Source organism: Lepisosteus platostomus, chromosome 25 (assembly GCF_059453375.1).
Source record: "Lepisosteus platostomus isolate fLepPlt1 chromosome 25, fLepPlt1.hap1, whole genome shotgun sequence".
Taxonomy (NCBI): domain Eukaryota; kingdom Metazoa; phylum Chordata; class Actinopteri; order Semionotiformes; family Lepisosteidae; genus Lepisosteus; species Lepisosteus platostomus.
Window position 1 is genome coordinate 2,686,386 of NC_142635.1, and position 15,545 is coordinate 2,701,930.

Consider the following 15,545-nt stretch of genomic DNA (forward strand, 5'->3'; position numbering starts at 1 on the left):
GTGAGTGAAATGAAACCCCAGGCGCAGCCATCCGGCGGGAGCCGCCCCTTCGCCCGCTCGATCGGGGCTTCGGGAGTCTCCCCAAGGCGGGCTGGGATGGAAACCGGGAGTCCGGCGCCACGGACTGGATTGGTGATCCGTTATGAATTGACCCCAGGATCTTAACTGGGTCTTGAGAGAAAGCAGCCTGTCTGGGCAGCTTGTTCCATCCTCCTACCACCCTTTGTGTAAAGGCGTGCCACTGGCACCTGCTTTCGGTTTTCATTAACTTGCAAAAGACAACAGACGACAGTCGTCGCTCTCTATACTGTTACGTGAAACAGCTGCCCCAGACACATCTAGAAAAGGAATAGACGCGCTTTTGTATTTCTGCATGGGCGTACAGGGCCTGACACTGTCTGCCACTGAGGAGCAGACCAGGGCTTAGGGCAGCACGGCCGGGCAGTGCTTGCCGGGAGCGCCTCGCAGCGCTGGGGCGCTGTCTGCGTGGAGTCTGCATGTTCCCCTCGTGTTCGCGTGTGGCTGTCGTCTAGGAGCGCTCCGGTTACACACTGTTCAAAGTCGTGCTTGCTAGGTTAAGTGTCCGCTGGGAAGACTCGCCCTGGTGTGAGTGTGTGTGTGTGTGTCTCTAACCGACCTTAGGTGCACCTGCAGTCCAAGCGATACCGGGAAGTCGCCTATTTTCGGTGCGAGTTCCGGGTGTATCCGATCCTGTCCCGTAAGCGCGGGGATCGGGTTCACTGGGAAAGCTAGTGCAGTTGTCGGTTTCTGTATCGCCTCGCCACTGAATAGGCGATTGTTTAAGATCTCGGCGTTGCCCGGCGCGGGGAATAAGGCCCCGGCAACCTGATGCCGCGACACGCCCACTCGTGAAAGCCGGCCTTTGTTCAAATGGAACGAGCGGAACGAGGAAACTCGCCGCGGCCCCCGCGCGCGTGATCCCCGAGGAACAGGAACACGCCGCTCGGGTAACCGGATTTTTTGCCGTTGTTGTCATTATTACTATTCAGACGGTTTGTTTTTTTTGTTACCACCCCAAGTTATGGCCTTGCCACCCCAACGGCCTGGGGTCCCATGTTGTCCCACATCTACCGCCAGACGCGCGTGTCGGTGTTCTTTATAATATTATTATTATTATTATTATTATTATTAATAATAATAATATTAATTGCTTACACTTATATAGCGCTTTTCTGGACACTCCACTCAAAGCGCTTTACAGGTAATGGGGACTCCTTTCTAAGGCGCGGTCTGCGTGGAGAAGGTCGCTGTCGCGGCAGGTCGCTCAGTGACCGTTGCGCGAGATTTCGGCTCGGGGCAGGGGGGGTCGCGGGAGAGAAACCGAGAGGCCTTTACACGCGTGTTTCACGCCTGGTTGTGCAAGAGCTCATCGGAACGGCGGTGTCCGGACAAGCCAAAGTGCAGCACCTGTCCCCTTCGATCTCTGCGGCGGTGGTTTGTGTCAAGCAAACATTTCAGCAACACGAACGGATGAGCAGGAACTCTTATTGAAGCAGTTCTCGACACGGGCCGGAAAGCGCGAAGACTGCAGCGTCTTCCGGGGTCGCGTGCGGCGTGGGAACCGCTCGCCCACGGTGTCAGACGTGTCCCTGCAGCGGAGGAGAACAGCAGCACAAATAATACCGCGGGTGTCCCTGCCCCCTGTGTCCCCCTGGCGGGCGAGGGGGGGCAGACTTGTATCGCACTTGTTTGTCTGTGGAACAAGCCCCCCCCCGTGCCCGTGCTCACCCTCTCTCTGCCCCCCCAGAGCTGGAGAAGAAGGTGACGCTGTTCCGGAGAGTCTCCCTGGGGCTGGGCGTGCTCTGCCTGCTGCTGCTCATCGCCGTGGCCGGGCTGTGTGTGAAGGGTGAGTGCGGACCTGATCGCCTGCATTGATACGCTCAGCACTGGGTATACAGAACTGATCGTCTGTATTGATACACACAGGGCTGGGTACAGTACAGAACTGATCGTCTGTATTGATAGTTGCAGGGTTGTCCTCATTCCTCTTCTTCTCTATTAGCTCTGCACCCAGAGCCCTGTGCCTCCCCCGAGGCTCAGACTGACATCACCTTGATGACTCAGCGCTCGAGCAACAAGAAATCTGAAATCGACCAGCCAGGCGATGGATCAGTTATGGATTGCCAAGGTAATACACTGACACCCTCTGGACACTGGCCAGCTGATACACTGACACCCTCTGGACACTGGCCAGCTGATACACTGGCCAGCTGATACACCGACACCCTCTGGACACTGGCCAGCTGATACACTCTGGACACTGGCCAGCTGATACACTGACACCCTCTGGACACTGGCTCACTGATACACTGGTCAGCTGATACTCACAGCCTCTGGACACTGGCCAGCTGATACACTGACAGCCTCTGGACACTGGCTCACTGATACACTGACACCCTCTGGACACTGGCTCACTGATACACTGGCCAGCTGATACACTGACACCCTCTGGACACTGGCTCACTGATACACTGACACCCTCTGGACACTGGCCAGCTGATACACTGGCCAGCTGATACACCGACACCCTCTGGACACTGGCCAGCTGATACACTCTGGACACTGGCCAGCTGATACACTGACACCCTCTGGACACTGGCTCACTGATACACTGGTCAGCTGATACTCACAGCCTCTGGACACTGGCCAGCTGATACACTGACAGCCTCTGGACACTGGCTCACTGATACACTGACACCCTCTGGACACTGGCTCACTGATACACTGGCCAGCTGATACACTGACACCCTCTGGACACTGGCTCACTGATACACTGACACCCTCTGGACACTGGCCAACTGATACACTGACACCCTCTGGACACTGGCCAGCTGATACACTGGCCAGCTGATACACCGACACCCTCTGGACACTGGCCAGCTGATACACTCTGGACACTGGCCAGCTGATACACTGACACCCTCTGGACACTGGCTCACTGATACACTGGTCAGCTGATACTCACAGCCTCTGGACACTGGCCAGCTGATACACTGACAGCCTCTGGACACTGGCCAGCTGATACACTGACACCCTCTGGACACTGGCTCACTGATACACTGGTCAGCTGATACTCACACCCTCTGGACACTGGCCAGCTGATACACTGACACCCTCTGGACACTGGCCAGCTGATACACTGGCCAGCTGATACTCACAGCCTCTGGACACTGGCCCACTGATACTCTGACACCCTCTGGACACTGGCCAGCTGATACACTGGCCAGCTGATACACCGACACCCTCTGGACACTGGCCAGCTGATACACTCTGGACACTGGCCAGCTGATACACTGACACCCTCTGGACACTGGCCAGCTGATACACTGGCCAGCTGATACTCACACCCTCTGGACACTGGCCAGCTGATACTCACAACCTCTGGACACTGGCCAGCTGATACACTGGCCAGCTGATACTCACAGCCTCTGGACACTGGCCCACTGATACACTGACACCCTCTGGACACTGGCCAGCTGATACACTGGCCAGCTGATACACTGACACCCTCTGGACACTGGCCAGCTGATACTCACACCCTCTGGACACTGGCCAGCTGATACACTGGCCAGCTGATACTCACAGCCTCTGGACACTGGCCCACTGATACCCTGACACCCTCTGGACACTGGCCAGCTGATACCCTGACACCCTCTGGACACTGGCCAGCTGATACTCACAACCTCTGGACACTGGCCAGCTGATACTCACAGCCTCTGGACACTGGCCAGCTGATACACTGGCCAGCTGATACCCTGACACCCTCTGGACACTGGCCAGCTGATACACTGGCCAGCTGATACACCGACACCCTCTGGACACTGGCCCACTGATACACTGACACCCTCTGGACACTGGCTCACTGATACACTGACACCCTCTGGACACTGGCCCACTGATACACTGACACCCTCTGGACACTGGCCAGCTGATACACTGACACCCTCTGGACACTGGCCCACTGATACACTGACACCCTCTGGACACTGGCCAGCTGATACCCTGACACCCTCTGGACACTGGCCCACTGATACACTGACACCCTCTGGACACTGGCCCACTGATACACTGACACCCTCTGGACACTGGCCCACTGATACACTGGCCAGCTGATACACTGACACCCTCTGGACACTGGCCAGCTGATACACTGACACCCTCTGGACACTGGCCAGCTGATACACTGACACCCTCTGGACACTGGCTCACTGATACACCGACACCCTCTGGACACTGGCCAGCTGATACACTGACACCCTCTGGACACTGGCCAGCTGATACACTGACACCCTCTGGACACTGGCCAGCTGATACACTGGCTCACTGATACACCGACACCCTCTGGACACTGGCTCACTGATACACTGACACCCTCTGGACACTGGCTCACTGATACACTCACACCCTCTGGACACTGGCCAGCTGATACCCTGACACCCTCTGGACACTGGCCAGCTGATACCCTGACACCCTCTGGACACTGGCCAGCTGATACACTGGCCAGCTGATACACTGACACCCTCTGGACACTGGCCAGCTGATACACTGGCCAGCTGATACACTGACACCCTCTGGACACTGGCCAGCTGATACACTGGCCAGCTGATACTCACAGCCTCTGGACACTGGCCAGCTGATACTCACACCCTCTGGACACTGGCCAGCTGATACACTGGCCAGCTGATACACTCACAGCCTCTGGACACTGGCCAGCTGATACACTGGCCAGCTGATACACTCACAGCCTCTGGACACTGGCCATCTCTCGGCCCTCCCAGCCGGTCTGGTAGGTGGGCTGTCCAGGCTGTCCGGGCTCCAACGGCGCGCTGACCTGTCGCTGCAGGGGGCCTGTGCCATCTGTGCAGGAAGGGCTGGCTGTTCTTCGACGGCTCCTGCTACTTCTTCTCCAGGGACCGGCTGACCTGGCAGGAGAGCGTGGAGGACTGCAGCCGCCAGAAGGCCGAGCTGCTCGTCATCGCCAGCGAGAAGGTGCAGGTGAGTGGACACGGGGGTCAGCTCGCTGCGCGTGCGTGGGACACAGGACACGTTACATGCACACGGGACACAGGGCATGGGACACGCACAACAGGACACGGGCACAGGACACACACATGGGACACAGGACACGCATAACAGGACACGCACACGGGGAAACAGGACATGCACACAGGACATGGGGGTCAGCTTGCTGCGAGTGCGCGGGACACGCATAACAGGACACACACAGGGGACACAGGACACACGACAAGCATAAGAGGACACGTGCACAGGACATGCACACGGGACACACACAACAGGACATGTGGACAAGACACGCACTCAGGACACAGGGCACATGGACAAGACGCACTCAGGACACATGGACAGGACACACACATGGGATGCAGGACACGCATGAGAGCACAACAGGACACGCATGCAGGACAGGACACACTCAACAGGACACACGCAGGACACACACACATAGGACACGCCCAGAAACACAGGAGCTCCTGTTATCTCTTGCTTTTCACCGGGTCTCTCCTCTGTCTCCTCCTCTCCGTGAGTGCAGGACTTTGTGACAAAGAAGGGGACTCTGTTCTATTGGATCGGACTGCAACGCGACAGCTCAGGGACCTGGGCCTGGATCAACGGAGACAAACTGACAGTGGGGTAGGACACTCCCGCCTCACACCAGGGTCAACGTGACAGTGCAGCCAGATTCCATCTCTATCATTAAACTCCATCATGAATGGACAGAAGATGGACAATGGCAGTGTAGTGGTCTTCAGTCGGTGTGTTTCAGACAACATATAGTTGGACAGTGGACAGTAGACAGTGGACAGTGGATGTGAGGTTCTGTACAGCTGGTGAGTTAGAGAGGGATTGCTCTTCAGCTCCTGGGCTGAGCCATTGTGGACATCTTCTGTGCGGTCAGTCCACCAGATGAAAGGGTTATTGTTCAGTTCCTTGGACAGAAGCGGAAGGATTTGTGTCCACCGGACCTGGGTGAAGGGCAACAGATTTTCCTTCCATCCACTTTCTAAGCTTCATCATCCACTTCAGGGCTGCAGGGGCGAGCCACAACCTCTCCCAGCAAGCTGGACTTGATCAGTGTTTCTTGGTGTGCGTGGCATACTGGCAGAGCTGGGGCCCTGGGTTCAATGCCAGACCTGCGGTGCTGTCTGTGTGGAGTTTGTATTGTCTCCCCCTGTTTGCGTGTCCTTCAGAGGCTCCAGTTTCTTCCCACAGTCTGTCCAAGTAGGGAAATGTATTGCTGGGAAGATCAAGCCCTGGGTGTGTGTCTGTGTGTCTGCCCTGTCCAGGGTGTCCCTGTGTTTTGCATCCACTGCTGGCTTGGATAGGCTCTGGCTTTCCTGTGGCTTTCAAGATGGATGGATTCTTGGGATCACTAGTAACTTAATGATAAAGGAGTGCCTACTTTTTACTGGCCCTCAGTGTAGTGGACTGTTCAGCACCACGGAGTCTGTGGATGGACATAATGGACAATGATAATGATACAGTAATAGTAACTGTTCAGCACCATGGACAGAGGCAGTGCGTGGACGTCTTTGACAGGGATAAATATGCAGTAATAGTTACTTTTCAGCACCATGGACAGAGGCGTTGGCTGGAGATCGTCACCATGTTGTCCAGCAGCTATAAACACATAGTGTCTGGACCTCGGTTTTACATCTCATCCGAAGGGCAGTGCCCTTTTTACAGTTTTGTGTCCCGTCAATATACTGGGGCATTAGGATCCACACAGACTGCAGGGTGATAGCGCCCCCTACTGGTCCTACTCACACCTCTTCCAGCAGCAACCTCGGCTTTCCCAGGAGTCTCCCCTCCAGGGACTGGCCAGGCTCCCACCTGCTGAGCTTCAGAGCTGCAGTGGGCTGCCAGCAGTGAGCTGCAGGGGGATCTAGCTGCTGGTGAAGGCAAATTGGGAGGATCTGCAAACACTGCAGAGGCAGCAAATGACACTGGAAAGGGTTTAGAGCTGCGCAAACACCACGCAGATGAGGACAAAAGCAGACAAGGGCAGGGTGTTGCATTCAGGTAGTAAAATAATAAAATAATAAATCCGAATTGGGGAAATGGTTTTGAAGAAGCCGCTTAAGAGCAGGACTGAAGTGTTTATATGGTGGTTAACAGCCTCTAGATGTCTTGACAAAGTGGGGAAGCCATAAAGAAAGGTAAACAAACAGCGAAGCTATAGATCAGGATATGTGCTGGATATCCTAATCGCACCCCACAGACTGATTTGTGTAATAAACCAAAGGTTGTTAAAGACAACCACAAATGCATTCACTTACACTGAAGTGCAAAACATCTGCTCTCCTCCCCACTGAGAGCTGGTGTGTGGGGAGCGGACTGGTGCCTCATCCAGGTGGGGCTGCACACTGGTGGGGGTGGAGGGGATGCCCATGACCTGTAAAGAGCTCTGAGTGGGGTGTCCAGAAAAGCGCTATATACTGTAAGTGTAAGGATTGTTATTATTCAGTTCTCACTGTGGGACACGTTCGGCGCTCTGACAAAACACATCTCCCATTTCACACATTTTCTCAACTGTGGAGCGAATGGTTTTCCAGCAGGGAAACTCTTTGTATGTGTAAGCTCTCAACAAAGCAGAACTCCAGGGTTTCACTGGTGTTGACGCATCCAAATGAGCTATGGGTCCAGTTTCCGTGGGCTCCCCTGTAAAAGACTGAAGCGATCAACACTTAGATCAACACATGCAGGAGAGCAGAGGTTTTCAGTGTTGAGAAATAATCCCTGGAATATTTAAACTCAGCTATGCAGCTCTCTGTCATTCATCAGTCTGCCTCAAGCTCAGCCCAGCTCTGTGTTGCTGTGTGCATCAAGACATCAAGAACAGGACTGTCTCCTCCATCACATGCATCTCTACTGTATATAAGAGCTGGGAAACCCCAGCAGTGTGTTGGTCCTGCAGGACAGTCCCAGTGCTGTTACTGTGTGGATTGAGCTCAATCCAGACTGAATCTGCACAGGACTGTCTTCTATATCCCAGGTGTCTGTACTGTATAGAATGAATCTGCACATGATTCCTCTGCCTCCTCTTCCTCTGTTGAAGAGTTTCCCACAACAAGGCGAGGACTGCAGTCAGTCCGAAGAGCGCCTCTGCTCAGTCATGTTGGTATGAATGGGTTGGCCTGTTTAAGGCTGGTGTGCCCTCTCTCATGGTGTGCCCTCTCTCATGGTGTGCCCTCTCTCATGGTGTGCCCTCTCTCTCTCTCTCTCTCTCTCTCTCTCTCTCTCTCTCTCTCTCTCTCTCTCTCTCTCTCTCTCTCTCTCTCTCTCTCTCTCTCTCTCTCTCTCTCTCTCTCTCTGGGCGCCTGCAGGTACTGGGTCACCCCAGAGACCCCCGGTGCTTCCAGAGAGAGCTGCGTGGCCCTGAAGGGCCGGGATGACAACAGGCACAACTGGAACACCGCCAACTGCGAGTTCAACGCCTTCCGGGTGTGTCGGCACACCCCCCGCCTGCCCAGCAACTAGGGGAGGGCGCGCTGGCGCGAGGGCAGGCTGGCAAACTGCTCCTCTGACTCTCTCCAGCTCCTGTCTGTGTGTGTCCAAGCGTCTGTCCCTCAGGTGGGAAGCACCTGCCCTCTGCCCGATGTGCCCCTTTCTCGCCCTCTGTCCGCCTGTCCAGTGTTGTGTCCCTGGTGGAGCTCCTCTGCTTGTCCTGCTGTCTGACTGCTTTGTTTTCCCCGTGATCCTGTGGTGGACAGTGTCCTGCCCCGTCTCTACGTGTCTAAATGGCTGTGTAGTCAATGTCTGTCTGGTCATGTGGCATCTGCTGTTCTGTGTTAGCAGTTCTGACTGGCTGCCTCTGTTTCAGACTGTCCTCGGCCAACTAGACAACTGACCTGTCTGTACACATTTGACCGAGCAGAGCTGGGGAACGTTTCCTCAACCATCCTGTACTCATAGGTGGAGGTACAGATGAACAAGAGGCGAATGAGGACAGAGCAGGTGTGGGCGTGGTCACTGTCTCCCCTGGGCTCATTTTGAGGGTGTAGAGGGGATCCAGCTTGTTGAAGAATCCCCAATCCAGAACTCGGGGGTATATAAAGAATGTGAGTTTCTATTTCTGAAAATGATTTTGCCAGTACAAATTCCCACAGCTGAAGGACAGCAGATCTTGCCCCTCCTTGTGAGTGACGTTACTCCTGAAGGACAGCAGATCGTGCCCCTCCTTGTGAGTGACGTTACTCCTGAAGGACAGCAGATCGTGCCCCTCCTTGTGAGTGACGTTACTCTGAAGGACAGCAGATCGTGCCCCTCCTTGTGAGTGACGTTACTCCTGAAGGACAGCAGATCGTGCCCCTCCTTGTGAGTGACGTTACTCTGAAGGACAGCAGATCGTGCCCCTCCTTGTGAGTGATCTTACTCCTGAAGGACAGCAGATCGTGCCCCTCCTTGTGAGTGACGTTACTCTGAAGGACAGCAGATCGTGCCCCTCCTTGTGAGTGATCTTACTCCTGAAGGACAGGAGATCGTGCCCCTCCTTGTGAGTGATCTTACTCCTGAAGGACAGGAGATCGTGCCCCTCCTTGTGAGTGACGTTACTCTGAAGGACAGCAGATCGTGCCCCTCCTTGTGAGTGATCTTACTCCTGAAGGACAGCAGATCGTGCCCCTCCTTGTGAGTGATCTTACTCCTGAAGGACAGCAGATCGTGCCCCTCCTTGTGAGTGATCTTACTCCTGAAGGACAGCAGATCGTGCCCCTCCTTGTGAGTGACGTTACTCCTGAAGGACAGCAGATCGTGCCCCTCCTTGTGAGTGATGTTACTCCTGAAGGACAGCAGATCGTGCCCCTCCTTGTGAGTGACGTTACTCCTGAAGGACAGCAGATTGAGGTGCTCCTAGTAGTTACCTGGAAGGATTGTAGAACAGAAGAGTCTGGATAATGAGTGGAAGCCTATCTGAACTGGGGAAGGGGAGAAAGATGAGAGTCCTCAGCTGGGTGAACTGTGGTCAGTCTTTCTCCTTGTGTGTTCCTTGTCAATCTCCTTGTCTCCCCTGTGTCTGCTTCTGTTCTGTGCTTTGGTCTCTTCATCTGCTTTTCTCTCTCTTTCTACATTTGTCAGTCTGGCTTTGCATCTCTGTTCTGGTGGCGTGGTGTTAGAAGGTGCAAGCAGAGACTACATCTCCCATGAGCCTGTGTCCTCGCCATCCTATGGCCAGTTGGGATTCACCTTGTCCCCAAGCACCTTAGGAGCTGTGGTATCTCGATGGAGGAACACAGACTTCATTTCCCATGGGGCCTTGCACTCCCAGCTCCATAGAAGCCGATGAGTGAGGAATACTAATGCATTTTGGAAGTTGTAGTTTTTGTTTTGCATTAAAGTGCCTTGAAAGCAAGAAGAGAACTTACCGCCTACAGTAATGAAATCCTAATGAATACAGTTTCACTCTATACTGCTCAAATCTCAGCACTTATCAACAATGATCAAATCTCAGCACTTACACAGTAATACAAACAATAGATCTTTGTCTGCTCACTGCCATTACAAAACTGATTTTTTAAGAAAATGCTTAATGTACTGGGTTATGATCTTAACATTTTGTGATTTGATAATAGGTGTTTACACTTTTACTAAACTTCAGTGTAAGAAAATTGAAGGACTTAATTTCCCATGGGGCCTTTCACAGGTTTGCCTTGAAGGATGAAGTGCACTATGGGTATTGTTGTTTTTTATTGAAAGAGAATGATCATTGAATATGAAACAAGAGGCATTGAATTTTTTATAGTGTTTCTGCGAAAATTTAACCACTATGTCAGAGTGACTGTTTTTTTTCAAATTAGCATCTTTGCTATGTTTGTCATAATAAATGACCGTCTTCATTAAATTGACATTTGCGTCACGTGCACTGTGGGAAATATAGTCTGCACGTCTCTGCACTTATCTCCCAGACCTGATCTAAAAAGGGAAATGAGATTTGCGCTGTTGCATATCCCATGAGGCCTTGCTTTGTAGTCCTTAAAGGTCCACTTCCAGACACACCATGGGAGTTGTAGTTTTAAACCTGTGACGATTGCAGAGGCAAGCCATGAGCAAAAAGGGAAACCGTTCATATTCTAAGGATGTTATCGCAGCATATTAACCGAACTAATAAAAACACACTTTGCAGATTCACAGTGGCATAATCAGTTTAGAGCGTTTTCTTTCAAATGAGTATCTTATCGGGGTGATTTACTCTTTATTATGTATTGACATTTACAGATCAATAAATTCATCAGTAAAAGGCAGCCGTGTGCATTGCATTCTTCTTTACTCCCCAGCTGAGTCCATGTCCTTCTCTCCCTGGGTCTCCTGCAGGGGGCGCTAGAGGTGTCTGTCAGTCTGGGAATTATGAGAGGTGCTGTTCACAGACAGAGGTCCGAAAAGGACTTGGACCCAGTATGGCGCTGTCAGACCCAGGTCCTGGCGGGCCCCGAATCTTTCGGTTTTTGTTCAGATCTGAGCTGTGCATTACAGAGCCGGGTGTAATGAGTCAATTGCTTAATTGTGGTTCACCCGTCATACTCCTTGCTATTGGAAAAGTACTCAGACATTTAAGCAAGTTGGGGGGGGTCTGAGTCCATCTGTCCTCTAACTTCAGGGTCACAGGGGAGCTGGAGTCTGTCCCAGCAAGCAAGGGGCACAAGGCAGGGTCCACCCTGGGCAGGACAGCTGCCCATCACAGGGCGCACACACAGAACAAGATGGGGGAGAACATGCAAGCTCCACACAGACAGCACCCCCCCCCCTGAGCCAGAATTGAGCTCAGGGGGCCCCACTGCACACAACACAGCCATGCTCGCCCCTGCGCCACTGTGCTGCCTGGGTTTAAGAGTCATCGACTGATGTGGACGAGACCAGCCTTCTTGCTTGATGCTTTAAATACAAGCGGAAATGTGACGCACTACCAGAACCCGCCCACTAGAGGGCAGTACTCACCCAGCCAGAAGGGCCGCGTTCTTTTCACTGGTTCGAAAGCACAGCGAAGGAGGGTTGAAACGAATGGGGCTTCAGCACTTCAATGACCGCAGAAACGCCGCTTCAGCCGTTTTGTTAAAGCAACACCAAAAGGCGTTATGAGTTTTTGCAAGCACGCAACGAAGGAGCCCGAGGTTTGTTGAAACAGGAAATGACTATAAAATGAACATTTGAAAACTCAAATCTGAGGTCGTTGCCTGCCTATTCCGCATGAATGTGAACTCTCACAGAAGCCATTCAGCACATGAGGAAAGTTATGCTGCATAGTTCTTATGGCCTGGGCAGGCCCACGCACGACGTCTGATTGTACGAGAGCCCAGGAGTTTGCATGGGTTTGTTGCTGGAGTGGTCTGAGCTGAGAGGGGAGGATAGTTCCTGAAGTCGTTGGATCCGTTTCTCAGCGGGGGCTGTTGGAGTCCCAGAGCTCTTGGGGAGCTGTCCTGGGGTCAGTGTTTGCTCACTCTTCTGCGTCCAGCAGGGTGAAACCTCAGGAGCAGAGGACACAGTCTCACACTAGTAGTCACTCTTGGACACTCACAGTCACTCTTTTTTTCTCTGGATCTCACACTACTGGGGGGGGGTCGTTATATGATCACTACAGTGAGCCTCCCCCTCTCACAGATCCACGTGTTCCTCGTTGCAGTCCGCAGGATGGAAAAGGAGGTCAGACTCATCCCAGTATCCCTCGGGACAATTCCCTCTCAGAAAGTTGTTGATAATTGTGCCCCTACGAGAGAGGAGATGAGCAGAGTTACCGAGTCATTCCGATCACACAGTGCCTACAGCGCCACCTTGAGGCCGCCACTCCCTCTGCAGCTCACTGACAAAATACTAAGAACCATCATGTTATTAGACACCTGTTTATGCAGTGATTCGATGAGATTCTAATAGATCAACCATTCACAGAAATGGCCAGGACTGAACTCCAAATAATGGTGTAATAAGCTGGAGTAAAGCCAAAATGAAGTGACTAGAATATCATACCTCAAAACCAAGACAAAAAACATTAAGAACATCTGGTTTTTCCAAAAATGAAGTGCTAGCTTCTTATATTTTCAGTTTCTTAAAATATATAATATTGTAGGAGAACTAAGTAATGGAAGATAAGTGTCTTCAGTCTGTTGTGATAAAGGGATGAAGTAAGTCTCCCAGACACAAGAGGGCACTGTGCGGACAGACCACCAGCTTCCATTCAAGATTGAACCAGAGTCCCAATAAACTCTTGTTACAATTAGAACTTGAATGTGGTTTTGGTGTGTGAAGCTGGGGTGTGTGAAGATAACTCTCAAACATGGTTTGAAACACCAACAAAAGAGTGTCTACAGCTGTTTCCAAGCCCTTGTATAACCACTGCCAATGATCTGCTGGGAAATAGAGGTAAGTATGTGTTTTATTTTTCTTGCAATAAATAGGTCTTGTGATGGTATCTTGCCACACTAAGTCTAAGGTACTAAGTCTCTTTAGTCTGAAGGGAGTGTCCCACACTGACAGGCTGAAGGGAGTGTCCCACACAGACAGGCTGGAGGAACTGAGTCTCTTCAGTCTGAAGGCAGTGTCCCACACTGACAGGCTGGAGGAAGAGTCTCTTTAGTCTGAAGGGAGTATCCCACACTGACAGGCTGGAGGAACTGAGTCTCTTCAGTCTGAAGGGACTGTCCCACACTGACAGGCTGGAGGAACTGAGTCTCTTTAGTCTGAAGGGAGTGTCCCACACTGACAGGCTGGAGGAACTATTTTGTCTTGAACAAAATAGACACGTAGGGGACTTGGTTTGAGTATTTGCAGGCCTACAACAGCCCTGACAAGATCAACCCATTGGATGCCCTGAGAATCAACAGACACTGGGCCAGAAAGTCCACATCCAAGACATCTGGAGTTGATTTCCATCTTCAATGGCAAAGACTGGACAGCTGGCAGGACTATCTGACCTTGCAGCACACTTACACTTCCCTGCTCAGAGTTCCTCCATCAACCCATTTCCAACTGGATGAGTCTTCTCCCGACTCAGGCCGATCCAGTAACTAACAGGATTAACAAGACCCCCCAGGACCTCCTGCAGAGAGAGACAGAGCAGGTCAGCTCACCCTGGAACCCACTAGTCAGTCCAGCTGGACCCTAGGTCACCCTTCATCTGGGAGTGTGGAGATCTCACTGTCCTGACCCTGAGAGTGTGGGGATCTCACTGTCCTGACCCTGGGAGTGTGGAGATCTCACTGTCCTGACCCTGGGAGTGTGGACATCACTGTCCTGACCCTGGGAGTGTGGAGATCTCACTGTCCTGACTCTGGGAGTGTGGCGATCTCACTGTCCTGACCCTGGGAGTGTGGAGATCTCACTGTCCTGACCCTGGGAGTGTGGAGATCTCACTGTCCTGACCCTGGGAGTGTGGAGATCTCACTGTCCTGACCCTGGGAGTGTGGACATCACTGTCCTGACCCTGGGAGTGTGGAGATCTCACTGTCCTGACCCTGGGAGTGTGGAGATCACTGTCCTGACCCTGGGAGTGTGGAGATCTCACTGTCCTGACCCTGGGAGTGTGGAGATCACTGTCCTGACCCTGGGAGTGTGGAGATCTCACTGTCCTGACCCTGGGAGTGTGGACATCACTGTCCTGACCCTGGGAGTGTGGGGATCTCACTGTCCTGACCCTGGGAGTGTGGAGATCTCACTGTCCTGACCCTGGGAGTGTGGAGATCACTGTCCTGATCCTGGGAGTGTGGGGATCTCACTGTCCTGACCCTGGGAGTGTGGAGATCTCACTGTCCTGACCCTGGGAGTGTGGGGATCTCACTGTCCTGACCCTGGGAGTGTGGACATCACTGTCCTGACCCTGGGAGTGTGGAGATCTCACTGTCCTGACCCTGGGAGTGTGGACATCACTGTCCTGACCCTGGGAGTGTGGAGATCTCACTGTCCTGACCCTGGGAGAGACAGACAGTATCACAGTGTACAGTGCAGCAGACAGACAGTATCACAGTGTTACAGTGCAGCAGACAGACAGTATCACAGTGTTACAGTGCAGCAGACATACAGTATCGAAGTGTTACAGTGTAGCAGACAGACAGTATCACAGTGTTCCAGTGCAGCAGACAGTATCACAGTGTTCCAGTGCAGCAGACAGACAGTATCACAGTGTTCCAGTGCAGCAGACAGACAGTATCACAGTGTTACAGTGTAGCAGACAGACAGCATCACAGTGTTACAGTGCAGCAGATAGACAGTACATTGGCTTTACGCACTGTGAGGTTGTCCTGGCTTTGCTGGACGTGGGCTCTCTTTCCATCCTGGGACTGTGGAAAGTCCTTTGCTAGTGTAGATGACATCTTCAGCCATGTTCCCCGTCTCTCAGTCCCTTCCTTTCTCTTCTGCTCCCCGTTCATCTCTGCTCCTCTGCAGAGAGAGAAAGAGTGACTCATCCGCCTGTAATCTGAAATCAACAGAGCAGGGAGACTTTCCAGGAGCACAGGAAGGCCACGGACTAGTACCGACAAGGAAGGAAGGGTTTAGGCTGCAGCTGTACCCTGTCTCTGTTTCTG

The 15,545-nt window shown here is 52.7% G+C and overlaps 1 protein-coding gene and 1 long non-coding RNA gene across 5 annotated transcripts in view; one reads left to right on the plus strand and one right to left on the minus strand.

Annotated features, from left to right (window-relative positions):
- Positions 1-9,205, plus strand: part of LOC148640568 (C-type lectin domain family 4 member E-like) — a 22,229-nt gene extending 13,024 nt beyond the window's left edge. For all 3 annotated transcript variants that reach the window (XM_088619171.1, XM_088619173.1, XM_088619172.1), the window contains 5 exons: positions 1,769-1,867; positions 2,024-2,149; positions 4,865-5,016; positions 5,573-5,673; positions 8,367-9,205. In XM_088619171.1, coding sequence (XP_088475297.1) covers positions 1,769-1,867; positions 2,024-2,149; positions 4,865-5,016; positions 5,573-5,673; positions 8,367-8,520 — 632 coding nt within the window. In that variant the 3' untranslated portion in view covers positions 8,521-9,205. The remainder of the gene's footprint in view (positions 1-1,768; positions 1,868-2,023; positions 2,150-4,864; positions 5,017-5,572; positions 5,674-8,366) is intronic.
- Positions 9,195-15,263, minus strand: LOC148640570 (uncharacterized). Of its 2 annotated transcripts, XR_015930010.1 has the most exons (5): positions 15,249-15,263; positions 13,954-14,062; positions 9,859-12,736; positions 9,590-9,633; positions 9,195-9,499 (listed from the first exon to the last, which is right to left on the minus strand). It is a non-coding gene; the product is annotated as an uncharacterized LOC148640570 (long non-coding RNA). The 2 variants fall into 2 exon arrangements; XR_015930009.1 differs by having other exon boundaries at positions 9,418-9,633.
- Positions 15,264-15,545: the final 282 nt, after the last annotated feature.